The sequence below is a fragment of the Mastomys coucha genome, unplaced genomic scaffold (assembly GCF_008632895.1).
Source record: "Mastomys coucha isolate ucsf_1 unplaced genomic scaffold, UCSF_Mcou_1 pScaffold16, whole genome shotgun sequence".
Classification (NCBI taxonomy): Eukaryota; Metazoa; Chordata; class Mammalia; order Rodentia; family Muridae; genus Mastomys; species Mastomys coucha.
This window is the reverse complement of record NW_022196898.1, coordinates 79,059,117-79,077,891: the sequence shown is the minus strand read 5'-3', so window position 1 is coordinate 79,077,891 and position 18,775 is coordinate 79,059,117. Positions and strand designations below refer to the sequence as shown.

The 18,775-nt window shown below is 44.3% G+C and overlaps 1 protein-coding gene across 1 annotated transcript in view; it reads right to left on the bottom strand.

The window, feature by feature from the left end:
• Papss1 (3'-phosphoadenosine 5'-phosphosulfate synthase 1) overlaps nucleotides 1-18,775 on the bottom strand; it is a 74,199-nt gene that overhangs the window by 3,116 nt on the left and 52,308 nt on the right. Inside the window, exons 9-10 of the mRNA XM_031375547.1 lie at nucleotides 16,289-16,557; nucleotides 9,433-9,662 (exon numbers count right to left, since the gene is read on the bottom strand). Coding sequence (XP_031231407.1) covers nucleotides 9,433-9,662; nucleotides 16,289-16,557 — 499 coding nt within the window. The remainder of the gene's footprint in view (nucleotides 1-9,432; nucleotides 9,663-16,288; nucleotides 16,558-18,775) is intronic.

Below are 18,775 nucleotides of genomic sequence, written 5' to 3'. Positions count from 1 at the left end.
TCTTGTTGCCCTAAGTTTTAAAAATGTTTGGGTTTATTTAAGCTACTTTCTGGTTTCCTTTTAATCTAAATATGGACTATTTACATTCAGGACCCTTCACAATGATTTCTTCATAACCCCTTCAAATCTAGCTTCCTTCAGACCTTGCTCGCCTCCTCTGTGGAGCACTGGCAGGCCACTTCCTAGCCTCCGCCATTGGGTCTTGCCCACATGCAAGGGCTCTAAGTCGGTCCTTTTCTGAAAATAGTCTATACACAAGACGAACCTTCTTGGTGATCACACTGTCCATGCAGCTTCTGGTGTTCTGGTGTGTGTGCTCAATGTCCAGACTGCTCATGGGGTAGGGGCTTGGCCAGCATTCTTACCATTAGCCTCTAAGCACCGACACCACCTAGCAGGATTACACAAAGCCAGAAACACAGGAGCCAGAGAAAAAGAGTGTAGAGGAAGCTCTGGGACATGACTTTTCCAACGAGGACGAACATCGAACATCAGTGCCACGCTGCCTTCTGAGTGCCAGCCACAAGCACCTGTGTGGGACTGAATCTGTCAGCACAATTGGCTGTGTCACCTTCAGGCCAGAGATACCGATGAGACCTAAGCCAGCTCACCATGACCTGAGGGAAAACCGTGGTGTAGCTGACAGTCAGACAGCAAAGCTTTGTCTCGTTCTGAGAGTGCTACATACAGCTCCTTAAAGAAGCTGCCCCGAGGAAACAGAGCTTCTACCCACGTAAAATAGAAGTTTTACTTCCAGAAATGAGAGCCCAAGTCATACACAAGAATTGCTGGTTCTTGGTGGTTATAAATAAGTGAGCAAGCTGCTCCTGGAAGACTCTGCCTCAACTCTGTGATTGAAGGGAAAAAGCTAGACCAATTAAAGTCCTTTCCTCCTTCCAGAATGCTGCACTGTCCAAAATCCAGACTTGCCTGCATTCCTTCTGAAATTGCATTTCTAAGCCAAGGTGCCTAGGCACCTCTTCCTGAATCCACTCCACACCATCTCCCTGCATACCGCAGGCATCTTCATCTCGTGAGATGGGAGTCTCTGCTTCCATTCAGTAATGGCTCTCAACCCCGGCTATGGACACACACTGCCCTGGCCTCAGCCCAGTGTGTCTAGCTCTGTTACGTAAGGATTTTGCTTTTTGTTAGAGGCCAGGTTCAGGGACATGACCCCAAGAGTCACTGTCTATAACTAAATCAGAGTTTTACAATAGGAAATAATTCTATAAAATAGAATCTGAGAAATTTCTAGGATGATCTAAAGTTAGCTCTAAACTTTACCTGTGAGTAATCAGGAAAATTCCAGACACAGAAAAGGCCCTTCCCTTTCACGACAGAGGAGTTTAATTTGGGTCATTTCATAACACCAGTAAGCTAATCTTCCATGGCAACCTGGAAAGGAGAAACTCCAAGTATGTTTGTCTTTTTTTTTTCCCTTTCAAAGCCACTGGATTACAGATTCTTTATAATCTACAGCAGACAGACAAAATGCTAGCTCTTAAAAACAAAGGGGAAGGGTTGGGACATGAGGGAGGGTAGAGTGAGCTAGCAGCCTCCATGGGACCATTAACACACTAACCACATGTGGCTAGCAGCTTGAAGGGCTTCAAGGCACGATGACTTCTGGCCACTTGCTGACTGCTGTAAATCTTCCCAGCCATCTGCTGTCCTTCCTTCGGTCACATCTGCTGCCTGCTGAGCTACAAGGACAAGCTAGCTATTCACTCAGATAAGAGTAAGGTCAGCACATGGCCTTACATACAGCTCTTGAAGGCTCACATTCGAATCACCAGCATTTTGGGGATGCAACTTAGATGGTCAGCAATTCAGATGAGCAAAAGAGACTTTCTCCCTTGACAGAAATAAAACTAATGGTGGTGACTTATAAGTAGATCTAATTATTTTTATTCTAATTAATGTCTCATCCAACTTGAAAGCGGGTCATTTATAAACACATCAAAACACTAAAAATTCTTAAGGCTGTGATTTAAAATGATCTTTTCAAAACCAGATAAACATTTATGGCTTTCTTTCACAGACTAAAATGTACTGAACAGCATCATATATGACAATTTTATTTATTTATTTTCTTATTATCTTATTATCTAAACAAAGGCTAAATGAAATACATGTAAAGTTTAATCTGGGGCTAAGAAGGTGGCTCCGTGAGTAAAGGGCTTTCCACACATGTGTGAGGACCTCATTTTGAACTCCTAGGTCCCACATAAGGCAGGCCATAGTAGACCACATCTGCAGTTGCAGTGTTCCTGTGCTAAGATGGGGAGCAGACAGGAGACTCCCTGGAAGCAGTGCCAAGCAGGACAACAACAGACCCTGCCTCCATCAAGGCTGAAAGGCCAGGACTGTGTGATGCCAGGAGTCATCCTGTGACTTCTCCATGTGCACCAGTAAATGTGTGCACTTGCGCTTATACCACAACCAGTCACACAGACACAGACACACACACACACACACAGACACACACACACACACACACACACACACACACACACGGAATTCTTTTAAGTTTAATTATTTTGGATCTAAATTTTTGGGGGGAAGGGTTTAGACAAGGTCTCATAATGTAGCCCTGGCTGTCTTAGAACTGTGTAGACCAGACTGGTCTCAAGCTCAAAGATATTCACATGCCTCTGCCTCCTGAGTCCTAGGATCAAAGACCTGTGCCACTATGCCCCATTTGAATCTAAATTTATTAACATGTGCTTTCCATCTAAAGCCTCACTCTTTTCATTGGCTTTATTTACTTATTTATTTATTATTTATTATTTATTTTTACAGTACTCTGGACTGTAGGCCGGGTGCTAGTCTTGCCAGCCAAGTGCTATGTTACTACTGAGCTATAGCCCAGCCAGCACCTGAATTCATACAGTCTTTAATAGAACTCCTCCCAGACATTCAAATCCCAAACTGCTAGGAAGTACAGGGCTTCCCAAGTCCTCGGGGCCTAACCCCAAGTCAAGCCCTGTCTCCACCCAAGGTCCTTAGCTCCTGTGAACTGCTAGCAGGTGGGCCAAGTCTCTATTTACAGATTATTTGGGAGGGGATTCTTTTTAAACTTATACTCTGTTCTCTCATAGGATTTTTAGTCAATAGAGTAGGATCTTAGCCACATCTGCCTCTGTGAAGAAACATAATTTTCTGAACTACCAGGAAGATTATAACATTACTATCTAGTAGGAAGCTTTCTGTTAATAATAATAATAATAATAATAATAATAATAATAATAATAATAATAGAAAGACAAACTGGTTTCCTCCCCTTTAAGAGTTAATCCAAAGGGCCTTGCCAATTACCTAGACAGGAAAATGCCCCCAAGAAAGCCATCTGTTCAAGAAACCCTGGCAAATTGCAAGAAACCTCCCTAAGAATGTAGGTCAACACAGCACCTCTGGGCACTGCCCTCTCCCCACTGAGAATGCTTTGCACATTCCAGCCCCACCCGTGCTCCGTTCTACACTCTGTGTGTCTGTCTCATCTGAATTCCTTTTATGGAGACCACAAAGACTAAGGAGCCATAGGGTGGGGGGAGTGCGAGATCCTGGTAACAGATAAACTCACAAAGCTACAATTCAACTTCGTAAGGAAGATAGCACTACCAATAAACACAAGGTATTCTCAGCATGAAAGAAAGTCAGCTCTCAGTATCCTAACAGAAGGGCTTGGCTTGTGCAGGGCAAGGACTGTGGAGCAAGGCAGGAAAGGGTAAGCATTCAAGCCGTACTTCAGTCATCAGGACACCACGTGAAGGTAAAGGGCAGGGTAAAACCTCAATGCTCTATGCAGTGCTGCCTTGGTCCTGTTACTGCCACACAAGACCCTGACCAATGCAACCTAAGGGGGTTGGAAGGGGTTCACTTTGGCTCAGAATTCAAGGTTCAGTCCATCGGGGACAGGAAGACAAGGCAGCAAGGGCTTGAAGCAGGCAGTCACACTGCATCCACACGCAGTCAGTGTGCTGAATAGTTTATGTCACCTTGACAGAACCTAAAGTCATCTGAGATGAGGGACCCTCAAGTAAGAAAACACCTTCATAACATCAAGCCTGTAGAACATTTTTTAAATTAGTGATTGTTGAGGGCGGGGACAGTACAGCCCACTGTGAGTGGTGTCATCCCTGGGCTGGTGGCTCTGGGTGCTAATAAGAAAGCAGGCTGAGCAAGCATGGTGAGCAAGCCAGTGAGCAGCACTCCTTCACAGCCTCTGCATCAGGTCCTGCCTCCAGGTTCCTGACCTAAGTTCCTGCATGGAAACGGGAGTCAGACACACCCTTTCCTCCCCAGCTTGCTTTTGGGTCATAGTTTTCGTCACAGCAATAGAAGCCCTAACTAAGACCGTTAGGAAGTAGAGACAGATGCTTGCTTGCTGCTTCTCAGCTCGCTTCCTCTGCTTACAGAGTCCCGGATCCCAGCCAGGGAATGGTAGTGCCACACACACTGCATCTAGGTCTTGCCACCTCAGTTAGTGGAAACCAGACATGCTCCAGGGGCATGCTCCCAGGTGACTCTGTCAAGTTCACACTAGTGCGGTAGGCAGAATTTAGAGATGGTCCTGCTGACCTCTGCCCCATGATTTCACCAGCACAGTATGCCGCACCGCAGCATACTGTAAAAGTACCACAAAGGGAATGTTGGTAAGGCAATGCCAACTGCTGGTCAGCTGGCCTTGAAATGACTCAGGTAACTTTAATTATGTAAGAATTTTCCCAGCTAGAAGCAAAAAAGGGGTGAGGAGGAGGTGCGAGATCTTAGGCATTAGAGAGATTTGTGTGGAATGGAGAAGGCCGCATGCTAGAGATGGAGAAGTGCAGGAAAGTGCTTAAAGTCGCTTCTAGGAGCAGGTGCAAGCATCAGCCAATGGCTCCAACACAGGGATTCCAATCCTACATCGTCAAGGAAATGAATCACCAGGGGAGGAGACTCCAGAGACAGAAGGCACAGAAGAGCCTGGCCTGGCTAGAGGACAGACATCCTGGTTTTCTGATCTAACCAGCTACACATGTTGTTTTGTACGAAGATTATTATTTTAGCAATATAAAACTGATAATTAGCAACAGAGGAACACTGACACAGGTTTAAGAGTCACAGTTCAGAAACCATCATACTAGGTGGGCTAGCCACTGAAAGTACACAACGGAAAGAAGCCTGAAGACACCTTGAAGGATGGGTACAGGCATCATTTCCAAAACCAAACTGTTTTTCATCTAGATGGTAGGGGGAGTCTTCCAGACAGCAAGGGGGGCTTCTAGATGGTAGGGGGAGTCTTCCAGATAGCAAGGGGGGCTTCTAGATGGTAAGGGGGTGTCTTCCAGATAGTAAGACAGGCAAGTTCAAGTGCTCTCAAGTGCTGAGTGCTCTCAGTGGCCGAGTGCTCTTGCTCTAGAAGGCCATCGGGTAAAGTACACTCTATCACTACAAACAGGCACAAAAGCTGTTAAGATGCAATGATGCCAGCCCAGGAGCACCTGCCCTTCAACCCTTTCACTTTCTCAGCTCTGTGGGCACGTTTTACTCATGTGCATTCCTTCTACAGAGTGTTCTATCTCTATAATCTAAATAATTTTGCACTTGTCCACCCGAATACAAATATTTACCCTTTATAGGAGAAAAGGAGAAAATAAGACCAAAAAACCGAATACCCTAATAGCTGGTAATAGCTCTGTAAAGGGACTGAAACCCTACAACTCGATGGCTTTGAGTCACTTCTAAAGCTAACAGTTTTCTTGACTTCCTAAACATAAACAGATGACTTTTATCATAATTCCTATCAATAATTATCTTGCATGAAATCTTCAGGATAGTTCCCTCCCTAAGCCCTGTCTTACACTACCATTCAATCAAACCAAGAGCTACAAAATCATTAATTACATAAAAGCTGGCATTGAGTAACATCCATTAATCAAACATGAACAAGCTCATATGTGCATAATTAATAACTGTTTTCTCACCACATCAAAGACGATCGCCTTCTCACAAAATTTTAATCACTTTCCAACATATTCCCATCAGCTTAATTATATTTGAACTCAAATACAGAAAAAAAAATTTAAAACTAAGGCACTTTTAAAGCTTCCCATGTTAAATTATTAAGATTTGGTAACTCAAAAAAAAAAAAAAATTCCAAGGAAATGAGCTACTCATGCAACTAACATAGAATTCATCTCTGGAAAATCTTATGAGAACTGATGTAATTATTTAGCTTTTAAATGATTAAAAGAGAACTTAAAGCTGTACTACACAGATTCAGTCAAACATCAAAGTTATCAGGGCCTGAGCAGCACATTAATCAACTGCACACACATGGGGTCGAGGGTCCTGTGTGTGATTAAAGCAGTGACCACGCAGAAGGGACCACAGGGATGAACCACGTCAGCCCATGAGCTGAAAGAGAACTGATGTGTTTTTATTTTTCCTTGGTTTTCTTCGTGTACAGAGTGTGTGTATGTGTGAATGGGGGTGTGTGGGGGGGCTCATATGTATGCAGCTGCAAGTGCAGATGTGTGGGTGTGTCCCACACCACGTGGCTGCAGAGGTCAGAGGTCAAGCTCAGGCACTGCTCCCCAGGAACCACCCACCTTCCTTACCAAGATGAGCCACTCTTGCTGGCCTCGGATCACAGACTAGAAAAGGCTGAGCTGCTCAGGGAACACAAGAGATGTGTGTCTATGTACACGCCACCATGCCAGGTTTGCTTGGTTTTTTATCATTTATTTTTTCATTATGTATATGTAGCTGTCTGTGAGTATGTGCTTGGTATGCAGACACCCACAGAAGTCTGGGGCATCAGATCTCCCCCGAAACTGGAGTTATAGATTTTAAGCCACCTGCTGTGGGTGCTAAGAACCAAGGTTGAGTCCTCTGCAAGAGCAGTGCCTGTTGTTAAAATGCTGACCTACCTGTGCACCCCACCACTGTTGTTAAAATGCTGACCTACCTGTGCACCCCACCACTGTTGTTAAAATGCTGACCCACCTGTGCACCCCACAACACCGGGCTTTCCACCTGGTGCTGGGGATCAGATGCCGCTCTCCATGTTTACACAGCAAGTGCCTCTATCATGGCACTGTCTCTCAGGCCCCGGCTCAGTGTCCTTAATGTCACAACATGGGAACTATGCTAAGTTAGAGTGTAAAGATTGGCAGAATGGTTCTGCCCCTCTCTCCTTGCTCTCCCTTGTTACTACATAACTCATTAAGCAAAGTTCACCACAGTTCTCAGAAAATGAAGTTCTGGAATATGGTACACAAAGTGGAAAAACTGCACTTGGATAAAAAGGTAGAAAATGCCATCCCCCACACCTGCCTCTGGCACCAAGTGGCTTCCAGGTCTGCAGGGAAGCCCTTCTCCTTCAGGAGCTTGAGAGGGGCCTCAAAAGGGCTGCTGACAGGTGGGTCTCCCCACACACTGAGCAGGGCCCTCTGATGGAGATTTACACAAATTCAACCACAAAAGGGCGGGGCTGTCCCAAACTGCTTTCACTTTCCTCTGACATTTCTACTTAGACTTCCATCACCTTTTGAGGTAATACAGTTTATTATAATTGATAACATCCTCTCTAATATTCTTCTTATAAAAGACTCTGTGCTATCTCCTTGGAGCTTCTCTTTGCGATGGTGCAATTCTGCATACGTACATACATACATACATACATACATACATGTCCATGTACAAATGTATACATGCATACACAAACACACAGGCATCTTTAAGGTTAAAAAACAAGCCCATATGGTTAGGAATACAATTTTGTGCCAAGAGTCAAAACCATTTACTACTTATTGATTTTTAACTTTTTGAGACAGGGTTTCATGCACCCCAGGCTGGTCTCCAATTCTCTATGTGGTAAGCATGACCCTGAACCACCGGGCCTTCTGTCTCTCCCTTCCAAGTGCTGGAATAAGAATGTGTGCTTATATGCCTTTTAGAAACAAGAGAGTGTTGTTTAAATTTTTCACAAGATTTCTTTTTCCTTTCCTGTCCCCTCTGTGGCAAAATGGGTCACACTAAATGAGGACATTGGATTAGGGTCCACATTATTCCTAAACATGAAGCCCATGTAGAAACCCATGGGAAGAGGTGCTAATGCTCAGAATGCATGCGTCTAAGCCAGTGTCAGCTTTAAGTTAGGGCTGCCAGTGCGGCTAACATTGATAAGACAAATTAAAACTGATTATACTCTATGTGAATTATTGGTTTTACTTGTTGACTAAGAATTGTAACTTGTACTAAAAAGGTACACTAAGAGGCTACCAACAAAACTGTGTATATTATATATAAACATCAGCCAATGGGTGCACACCTTTAATCCCAGCACTCAGGAGGTAGAGACAGATGGGTCCTGAGTTGAGGCCTGCCTAATCTACACAGTGAGTAGCAGGCCAGCAGGGTTATGCAGTGAGACCCTGTCTTGAGTAAATAACTTGCTGTTAAGATCATGTAGAAGAACTATGGAAAGAGGTAGGAAGAAGTATTGTCCCCTACCCCCACTCCACTGACCAAGGATCCCAGGAAATACAGGGAAAAAAAGAATTCAGGTCATGTAGCTAAGACAGGACTAGACCCGTAACTTAGCTTTACACTGCTACTTTAAGCTTACAGACACCATCCATGGACAGGAATGATTACAATTCTATCCATCCAAAAGAAACAGACACATTCTTAATATTACCATGAGGCATGCATGTATGTATGTACATACATATGTATGAATGTACATGTTGACCAGACTAAAAACTGAACCAAGGCCTTGTGTGTGCTAAGAAACTATCATTGAACTATATCCCAGCCCTTCTGCTTTTTATTCTGAGGCAGGATCTCCCTGCCTTTCCTAGGCTATTCTTAAAATGTGTGATCCTACTGCCTCAACCTTATGATAAGCTGGGACTACCAACCTCTGCAAAGAGGCCTGGCACTCCAATCATGGATTCTGAAAGTTGCTAGCAATCATACAAGCATATAAATATGAACATGCCCCTAAGGACCACACAACAAAATGCACCAAAGCACCAACTCTGAAATTAGATTTACTGCAACTAGATCCAGGATGTCTGTATTTATGTAGTGGGGAGGTGGGGGGAGAGAGGGGACTGCTTGCCTGTCTGCTTGCTTCCTTGACCTGGAACTTGCTATGTATAACAGGCTGGCCTCAAATTCCCAGGGCTGCACCTGCCTCTGCCTCCCAAATGCTTAGATGAGAAAGTGCGTGCACCACCACATCCAGCTTAGACCAATGCTTTACTTTCACTTCTAACTCCAGGCCAATGAGAGTTAGCTTCCTTGATGTAGCTTTTCCTGAGGTGGCTCCAACAAAGCCCCCCTCCATCAGAAGTTATAAAACCAGACAACATGCTGAACCCTAGAAACAGCTAGGGCAGCAAAGCTTGTCGGTCAGAGAAGGGTCCAACTTACTGCTCGGAGTCATAGTAGTCCATCCGCTTCTTTTTCTTGTTGTAAGCTGCAACTCGGAAGGGAACAATTTCCAAGGTAATCAGGCCAGGGGCCATCGTCAGCACTTTGGCACCGTGGGTTGGCTCGTAGAGATCCTTCCCTGTCTCAGGATGAGGCATGCCAGCAGGGTCTCGTCCAACAATATAAAAATTGGCTCCAGCCACCATCCGCGCCCTGCAATGCCACTGCACCTGGAACAGATGTCTGCATATTAGATAACTATGCTTTGATAACTGTTGAGAAACCATAGATGATAAACGCATGTGTACCTTTGTCAGCCGTCCCACTGAGCGGCACCTCCACATATGTCTCATGTCATCACTGCCTAACAGTAGGAAGTCCCAACAAATTTACTGTATCTTCTTGGGGAGCTAGAATTAAAATCAGGCCCCCAAGCCAAGATCGTAACTGGACATGGATATGTCTGTGTATATATATATTTTTGGATTATGTGCTTATGAGATATGCGGATGTGCATATATTCGCGTGTAAGATTTTACATACACATAAGAAGCTATTCACCAAGGTCAAACTCCACTCTGCAAGGCTACAAGTCAGTATGGAGAGGCTGAGCCTTGGACAGATGTAAGGCTGTGGCGGCCTTCGAAGGAGTCATAGGGCAGGCTCAGGTCCCAGCGGATCCCTGTCCTGGCTGCCAGATACTGCTGTGAAAGGCGACCTAGTTAAGGAACTACACAAGGATCCACACAGCAGTGTGTTCCAACTGCCCCTGTTTACATGTCTCTGCTCACTCACGTAGACTGTTTCCGACACAGAGTCATTTAACAACTGAGAATAACTTTCCTGACAGAGAGAAGTTCCCACCTCCATCAATGCATTACATCAAGGAAAAAACCTACATGGTAATAATCCTCATTACAGCTTCCTATGCTCAGAATACGGCTGTTAGTTACATAGTCTCAAACCCATCTCTTTTTTTTTTTTGATACTTTCACATAACAGATTTAAGAAAGCATATTATTCTTTAGGAGAGAAACTTTTGATGACAAGAGAATAAACTAATTTTCAACTTGCCAACTAATTATTCATATAGATAAAATTATATGTTCATGCCAAGCTTAAGTATGAGAAAGTAAATTCTTCCCCCCATGGCTCCCGCTCCATTCCTAGGATGGAATTTCAGAACCAAGCCATTACATTTTTATAGACTGGAAAATGAGGAACATCCTGTTGATAACCGCGCAGCCTTCGCAGCTGCTCACTGTTCTGAAGTGCATCTGTGCTAAGGGACAAATCTGGCACCAATGCCTTCTAAATAACCCAGAGAGCCATTAGAGGAGAATCACTGTTTGGAGTTTATTATGGCAATTTGGCAAATATGTCCTATTGGCAGCCTTGTTACTGATGTCACTGGAAAAACTAAAAAATGAGGGTTTTTTATTATTAATATTATAAGAAAAGTCTTCATTTAAAGGCTGTAAAGAAGCCAAACACATAAGTGAGGCACTACAGGGAAAAGCGTGACGGAACCAGGCATGGTGGCACTCTTAGAATCCTAGCATTTGGGAGGCAGAGGAAAGAGGCTTGTATAGCCTGGGCTACACAATGAGTTACAGAGTAGCCTAGGCTACATAGCAAGACCCTACCTCAAAAACAGAGGGGGAGAGGAGAGCAAGAAGAATGGGTAGATTGTCATAAGCTGCTTAAAATCATGCCAGGTCATGAACACTGAAACACTGAACTACTTAAAAAAATTAAAACAACTGCTACAACTTCTAGTTTATTCATCAAGGGCTGAGAAGTTAAAAACTGCCCCTCGCTCGGGTACGGAACCTGGAGCATCCTGACTCAATCTCTATTCACTGAGCGCACTCAGAGACCTAGGGGCAGACTCAGCTCCAGGGTGCCCAGGACACGGAGTGTGGAATATGCACCACAGAGCCTAATGTCTTTACCCTCCCACCCACCATCAGAGGAGGGCTACTTTGAGACCTTTGGCAGCCGAGTGCTCTTGTCAAAGAGCATGAAGCCCAAGGGGCAGACCAAGTAGTCATAAAGGCCATGGAGTCAGGTGGGTATCAGCTATGTGTCTTGCTGGATTGAAAGCTGGCCTAACTCTGCCCTTGAGCCTGCTAGCCTAGGTCTTCAGTATCCAGCTGAAAAACAAAATATCTGCTCATTGAATACTCCATGCCTGCTCCCATTCTCGGTCCTCTAGCCATGCAAGGTGGCAACTGTGTATCCCTGCCTACCATAGGTTGGCTAACCTCACTTGCTCCTCACTTCTGTTTCTTCTGAGTATTCTGTCCACTGACCTGCACCACACTTCCCATCCATAAATCCCCAATGGGCAAGCTGTATTCAGAGTGCGGTTCGGTTCTACACTGAGGCCTTTTTGCTACTGCGATAGTTTCTGGGTACAATTTGACTTCACTACCTTAACTACTGTTCAGCTCTGGGTTTCTCTGACACACCTCAGCTGAGTTATACACTCTCTGGGCTCCAGAAGCCTCATGGGTAGAATGGGGATAAAATCCATGGGTCACAAAATGCACACAAAGTGTCAGTTCAGTGTGTGATTCAAACTCAGACACTCAAAGATGTTATTTCTACTTTTTCTGTATTATTAACATTCTATACTTAAACTCCAGGGACATTCCAAGTCAGGCCAAGGACTATGATGACAAGTCATCTCAGGCTCTCTGCCACATTCCAAGTTCTAAGGTTTTAACATAGATTTATGAACCATTCTTAAGAGATAGAGACAGCACTTTGATGTGGAGTCAGGACAGGGATGTTTTCAGTTAGTCAATAATACATACTTTTACATATTGCTATCAGCCAGACAGTGAGATATACAATTTACAGTCACCTTATTTACTCCTTATAAAACTGGTAACACAAACACAGAAGGGCCAGGCGTGGTGACACACACATTTAATCTCAGCACTGTGGAGGCAAAGATAAGCAGATTTCTGAGTTCAAGGCCAGCCTGGATGCCATAGGAACACAGGGAGTCTCAAGCTAAGCCAAAGCTACACAGTCTAAAAACAAAACCCACAGGCATAGATCATTAATAATATGAGGGTGATATCCCAATCTTAGAAAGTGTAAGAATACAGATTATACAAAAAAAAAAAAAAAAAAAAAAAAAAAAAAAAAAAAAAAAAAAAAAAAAGCACAAACTACCACTCTGGATTACAATGAACAGATATGTAAGCTATTTAATAAGAAATTCCACCTCTAAGAAATGTCTGCCAGAGCCACATCAACTCATTATTTTAGAACTTCTATGAATGTACTTCCAGTTTGCTTTCAAAACATACCCAGTTGTGGTTTTCAAACCACTGTAATGTTAAACAATACCAGAGACTGGAACTGCAATGCATGGCTTAGGGAGCAGATTGCTAGGATACAAATCCCATCTCCATGGCTTACTACCTGACTTAGAGCAGTTGTTTAGCCTCTACCAGGGGCCTCCTCTGTAAACAGAGAATAAGAACAGTGCCTGCTCTCTCTGTGTCCTTATAAGGACTAAGTTAACATATGCATATCATCTGACGAATACAGTGAGAGCTCAATAGAAACGAACTACTTGGGTCTGGAGAGATGGCTCCGTGATTAAGATCATGGGCTGCTCTTCCATAGGACCCAGGTTAACTCAGTCGCTGCTTACTCCAGTTCCAGAGGCTCTGACACCATCTTCTGGCCTCCGTAGACCTGAAGCATACATGTGATACACATATACACATACACAAAAATTTCAGTGGGCTATGACATTTTATTTCTTAATCACTACCTAGAACTACAGTCATTTATAATCAATCTCTATTCCTTCTTTAGGGAAATTGATCCAACACCTAGATTTAGGAAAGATCCTTCAGATATGTTAAGAAACAGCAGTGTTACAGAGAATGCAGCTAAAAAAGTCAGGATCAGTGGACTATAGTGGTTAACAAAAGCAAGACAACCCAGAGCTGGTGAGGATACACAATGCTATGCATTGTGAATTGGCATATCTGCATTAGAGAGGCCTGGAGACCTCTCCTAGCACCAAGCAAACACACATTCCTATCCAGCCATTCTACTCCACAGTAACCAACAGAGATTCACATAAGGCAGATACTGAAATCCACACCAGCACACTGTTCACAGCAAAAGTCGGTGGAACACAGCCCCAATGATGCTCAGCAGTGTTACAGGAAGTCACACACCACATACAGAGAGTGAGCAGTCTACCACTGACTGTAGTGAGCCAGGGTAAGAAAAGTGAGAGAAGCCACGCATAAGAGGCCATGACATCAGATCCTAGCTAGACCTGTAACAACCAGGCTGGCCTGAAGGCTGTGGCAGCCCAGGTCACTTCAGGAAGGTGAGATAGGCATTTGGTCCTGAGAGACAGGAACTGATGCAGGGGTCTTACTGAGGCTTGCTCATCCTGCTTTCTTATTACACACAGGAGCAACAGCCCATAGTGAAGTAGGCCATCCCACCTCAATCATCAATCAAGAAAGTGTCCCACAGGTTTGTCCACAGGCCAACCTGGTAGACGTATTTTCTTAATTCCCTCTCCCCAAATGACTACAACTTGACAGAAACTAGCTGACAGAAAACTACGACTACAGAACTTGGGTCAAGTTGGCTAAGACTGGCCAGCACACTGCCCTAAGCTCATTTGGATCATTCCCACACTATACACTACCATTCTAGACAACCTCAGATCAAATGCTTGCTTAAAATGAGGAGGCTCGCATCATCAGTACTGTTGGAACACAGTCCAGAAGTGGGGTCCTGTAAGAATTCTGTGAGATGTCTTGTGACTTCAGTTTGTTCAAAACACGGAACTGTTCTTGGAAGGTTTCATGCACCTCCCAGGTGTAGTGGATAGGAGTGAGTTTATTTCAGATTACTAATTATTGCTTGTTGTTGTTGTTAAGTTAAATGTTTGAAATATCCTTTATATGCCTCTCTGGAAAAACCTGGTTTTGCCACATGCCATTTGTCCTTGTGATTGTACACAGCTTGAGCTTAATGACAGCTTTACTCAGGTGACCCGTCTCAACCCTCAGAGTCTGGGGTTTGAGTAAAGTTGGTTGATGTGTGTGACTTTAGTCCACCTCTTTATTGGCTCAATTCTCCCAGGTCCCACCTCCTCTAAAGGAGGCCCCAGCTAGAGGAACTATTTACTAAACAACATGGGACATGCAAGAACGAAACAGAAGTCCTGGAGATATGGCAAACATCCAGGGCCCTCTCAGGCCAACTCTCACCATCACCTACTCCAACAGAAAGAGGAGCAACATGGAATGCTTACCACATCATATTCCAATGCATTAGTGAACATGGACCCCAAAGAAGAGCCAACTCTAGCCTGCTCTCTTGTTTGTCCACTTTTCTTGTGTGACGTGGTAACAGAGAATGCAACCCCATAAACTAAGCTCCAATAAAGATTCTTAGGCTCCATCCCAAATAGTCAAATGACTTGGACTATCTTTTGAAATGTTTGAAGGAGTTTGTATCACTAAACTACTTAGATCTTTTTAAAAATGAGTTTGCCTCTCAGATAAATCTAAGTGCAGTGAAAATTTGCAGGCCATTTGTATCTTGCAAACACAAAAGGCCAGCTGGGAAGTTCCCACCATCACCTCTGAGGTCACTCAGCCTATTTATTAACTCATTTGGCAAATATATTTTCAAAGTCTACCCTACTCAACCCTAAAACTGAAATACAGTTTTTAGCTCCTTTACATAAGGCTACAGATAGATCTCAAACATTCTATTTGACCACAGGGAGAATCCCAAATCCCTGTCCCCATATCAGGGAGCAAATTTACTTCCTAATTCAGTCATGCTCCAAATGAAGATTGTCTCCTAGGAGCTGGACAGGGAGCCTCAGGAGTTCAGATCAGGTACTGCTCTTCCAGAAGACTTAACGTCCCAAGTTCAGTTCCCAGCACCCATGCTGGGTGGCTGCCTGCTGCCTGCACTTCCAGCTCCCGTGGGCCTCTGGCCTCTTCCACAGGCACCTGTACTCAGATGCATACACGCAACCTCACACTGACACACACAGAGACACAAAGTTAAAAATAAACCCTTCAAGAATTTAAATGTCCTTCTGGATACATCTCTAAAATATTGAATGCATTCACATTCACATGTACATGAACTTCTTTGGGACCAGGGGCAAAACAATGATTTGGTTCTTTGTATCTAGTTTGGAACTACCGGGCGGTGGTGAGACCTTTAAGAGAAAGGTAAGTCCTAAGTCCTGTCCTTGAGGGAAATTCCGGGACCTGGTCCCTTCCTTTCCCTCTGTCAGGCCACAATGCAAACCCTCTGTTCTGCCATTCAATCCCAACAGGATGTGCCATTTTACCAAGGACTCAGAAGCAAGAAGACCAACCAGTTACGTACTGGAGCTCTCAAACCATGAGGCAAATAAACTTCTTCTGTTTATGAGTTAATTAGTTCAGGTATTTGTACAGTGAAAACAGTTGACGTGTACCCTAAAGTCCCTTTAGCTCTCAAAAAATTTAGAAAAAGCAAAAATCACACTGCTCTGTCTTCTGCTCTGGGCCTCTGTTAAAAGGACAATATCGATGTTGTCATAACTGTACGTGGACCTGGGCCGGTGGATACAAAACAACCTTACGCTGCTACACTGGTCTAGCTTCTGTCTTCCACACAGCCGCAGCTAGAGGACATTCCCAGCAGCAGGAGAATGAGAACTCAGCAATGCTGAATGTTTGGGACACATGTAGGCAGCATCAGGGACCTGTCAATAGGTCAGTTGGTGATACTACAGTGTTCATGAGAATGGCTTTACTATTACACTGATATCTTGAAAGCAGCCTACCTCGGTTGGCCCAGCATACATCATAGGAGATGGAAAAATGGCCACCACTGTCGTTTCAGGATTCAGGATGCCCTCCTCCAGCACTGCAGCGTGCTGCTTCATACGCCACATCAAAGGCACATCGTCATCCTTCGTCCAGCCACCCAGAGGGTGGAGGAGGAGGACAGGGCGCCGGTAGCCCCTCTCTAGAAGCTGCCTGTGGGTGTCCTGCATTAACAGAGCATGTCCGTTGTGCACTGGGTTGCGCAACTGAAATGCAAAGACAGCATCTGCAAAGAGAATTTCCAGAGTTAGGACTTTCCAACATCGCCCTGCATGGGACAAGCTAGTCTTTCCTGATCAATGCTCACAAGTAAGGAACACACAAGTTCTGAATCACAAATGGGTAAAGCCACAGACTGGTGACTGCTTGTTCCAAGACAACGGACATACACTGCTACTGTTCAGTGCTAACAGCCCTTGATCTCTGGAGGACATATGATACGGGAGCCACCGACTCAGGGCCGTGACTCCTGTGTTCAGGGGAAATGACAACAACTGTCAGGCTTTCTTTCAGTCCTAATATTCAACTGCTCACAGCAAATGTAAACTCAAAGTCAGTGTGTGTCAATGTCCCGTCAAATCCTCCAAAGGCTCTAAAGACCTAAGTTGGCTTACTCATTTTTCACGGGCTATATAAAAAGAGGCAGAATATGAAGAAAGCTATGGCTTCACTTCTTAATTGCTGCCCACATGTATGCAGATTACTCTGATAAGAGAGCTACTATGCTGCCATCTGACTCTAGACTCAGGATTGCAATAGAGCAGCAACACATCCCTTATATCTCTTATGAGGGCCACTGCTATTATTCAAGTGGTGAAAGCTACAAGATGGACTGAATTGATTAGTCACTGTCTGCTTACAATCTTGGTTCCCCCACCCCCCCATGCTTGGCTACCAGGGGACCTCTTGTCAGAAGCCAGGGTTCTTTGGGGGTATAAAGTAATCTCACAGAACAGAAAACAATCCTGGCATATGAGTTCTGTGTTTACCCTTCTCCGGACACCTGCCCCATCGCCCCACCATGATGGCTTGACTCAGACACTCAGTATTTTTTACTGTTATTTATTTTTGCTTTTTTAAAACATAATAAAAGATTTGCCTTTAATTATGTGCAGTCATGGTGTCTGTGTCAGGTATATGCACATGTGTGCAGGCGCCCCTGGAGACCAGAGGTGTGGGATCCCCTGGGAGCTGGAGTTACAGGCAGTTGTGAGCTGTCACGAGTGCTGAAGATGAAACACAGGTCATTTTCAAGAGTAGTATACCTACTGATCGACCTCTCCAATCCCACCTCTCACAGTGGGCATCATCTTCCATCTACTTCCAATTCTGATCCCTCTATCGCCATGACAGAAGCACAGAAAACTGTCACAAATGACTAGGATTTGGGGAACTTTGTCGTGGTATATCCTTTAATATTTAATGTTTGGACTATTATCATTATTCTTAGGCATTCTCGAATTACTTTTCAAACATCAGCAGGCTTTTTTTTTTTTCTAACCCAAAAAAGATGTGATGTGTTACTGGGTACAAGGTACAGAACAAACAGTCCTGATAGAAGCATATGAGCACTTAACACTGTTCAGTTTCCACACGGAAGAGGAGCCCAGAACCGATCACTGCTTTCATCTTTTAGTGTCTGTTTGGAATCCTATTTTTACACAGGAACATGCAAGATCCTAAACATCTCAGACCTTCAGCGCTCACCTCAGATCAAGAAGCATTTTTACTTCCTCACCTAGTTAGACCTGGACCTCTGGAGTACTGATGGCTCCTAATGCAGAAGCACAGCACCCGCTCTTAATTAGGGATTTACTGCTTGAACATGGCTCTAGCCTGACTCTCACCATTGAGTGTTCTTGTCTGGCTGCTCTTCCTTGTTCTCACTCTGCTCCATTTGCATAACCAGTTCTGAAGCATGAGTGACCTGTACTCTTATACTGGTCTGAGCTGCTACATGGCGAGCCTGCCAGAAATCTTCAGCACTTAGGGAAACACAGACTAGTTTTGTTGCTAATATTGGAGGCAACAGGACCATGGTTGCGAAGGCAGCCTGTTTACCTGGACAATTTAACACACAAGGACACAGTGCAGATAAGCCACTAAACAGTGGGAAATTGACAAAGCTTTTCACCATAGAAGACTTAAATACAGAACAGAAAAAGACCAAATAGATTACATGATGTGGGCTAGAATTAAAAGTGTCAGTGTATCTTTATGGTTTCTAGCTACAGCAACAGAGATACAGGGATACATATGTAAGAGTGTATGACAGAGAGAGAGTGTGTGTGCAATCAAAAGAGAGACAGAGGGAGGGAATGGGAGAGGGAGAAGGAGAGGGGAAGGGGGAGAGGGAGAGGGAGGGAGAAGGAGAAGGAAAGGAGGAAGGGAGGGGGAGAGAGAGAGGGAGAGGGAGAAAGAGAAAGAGGGGAAGAGAGAGGGGG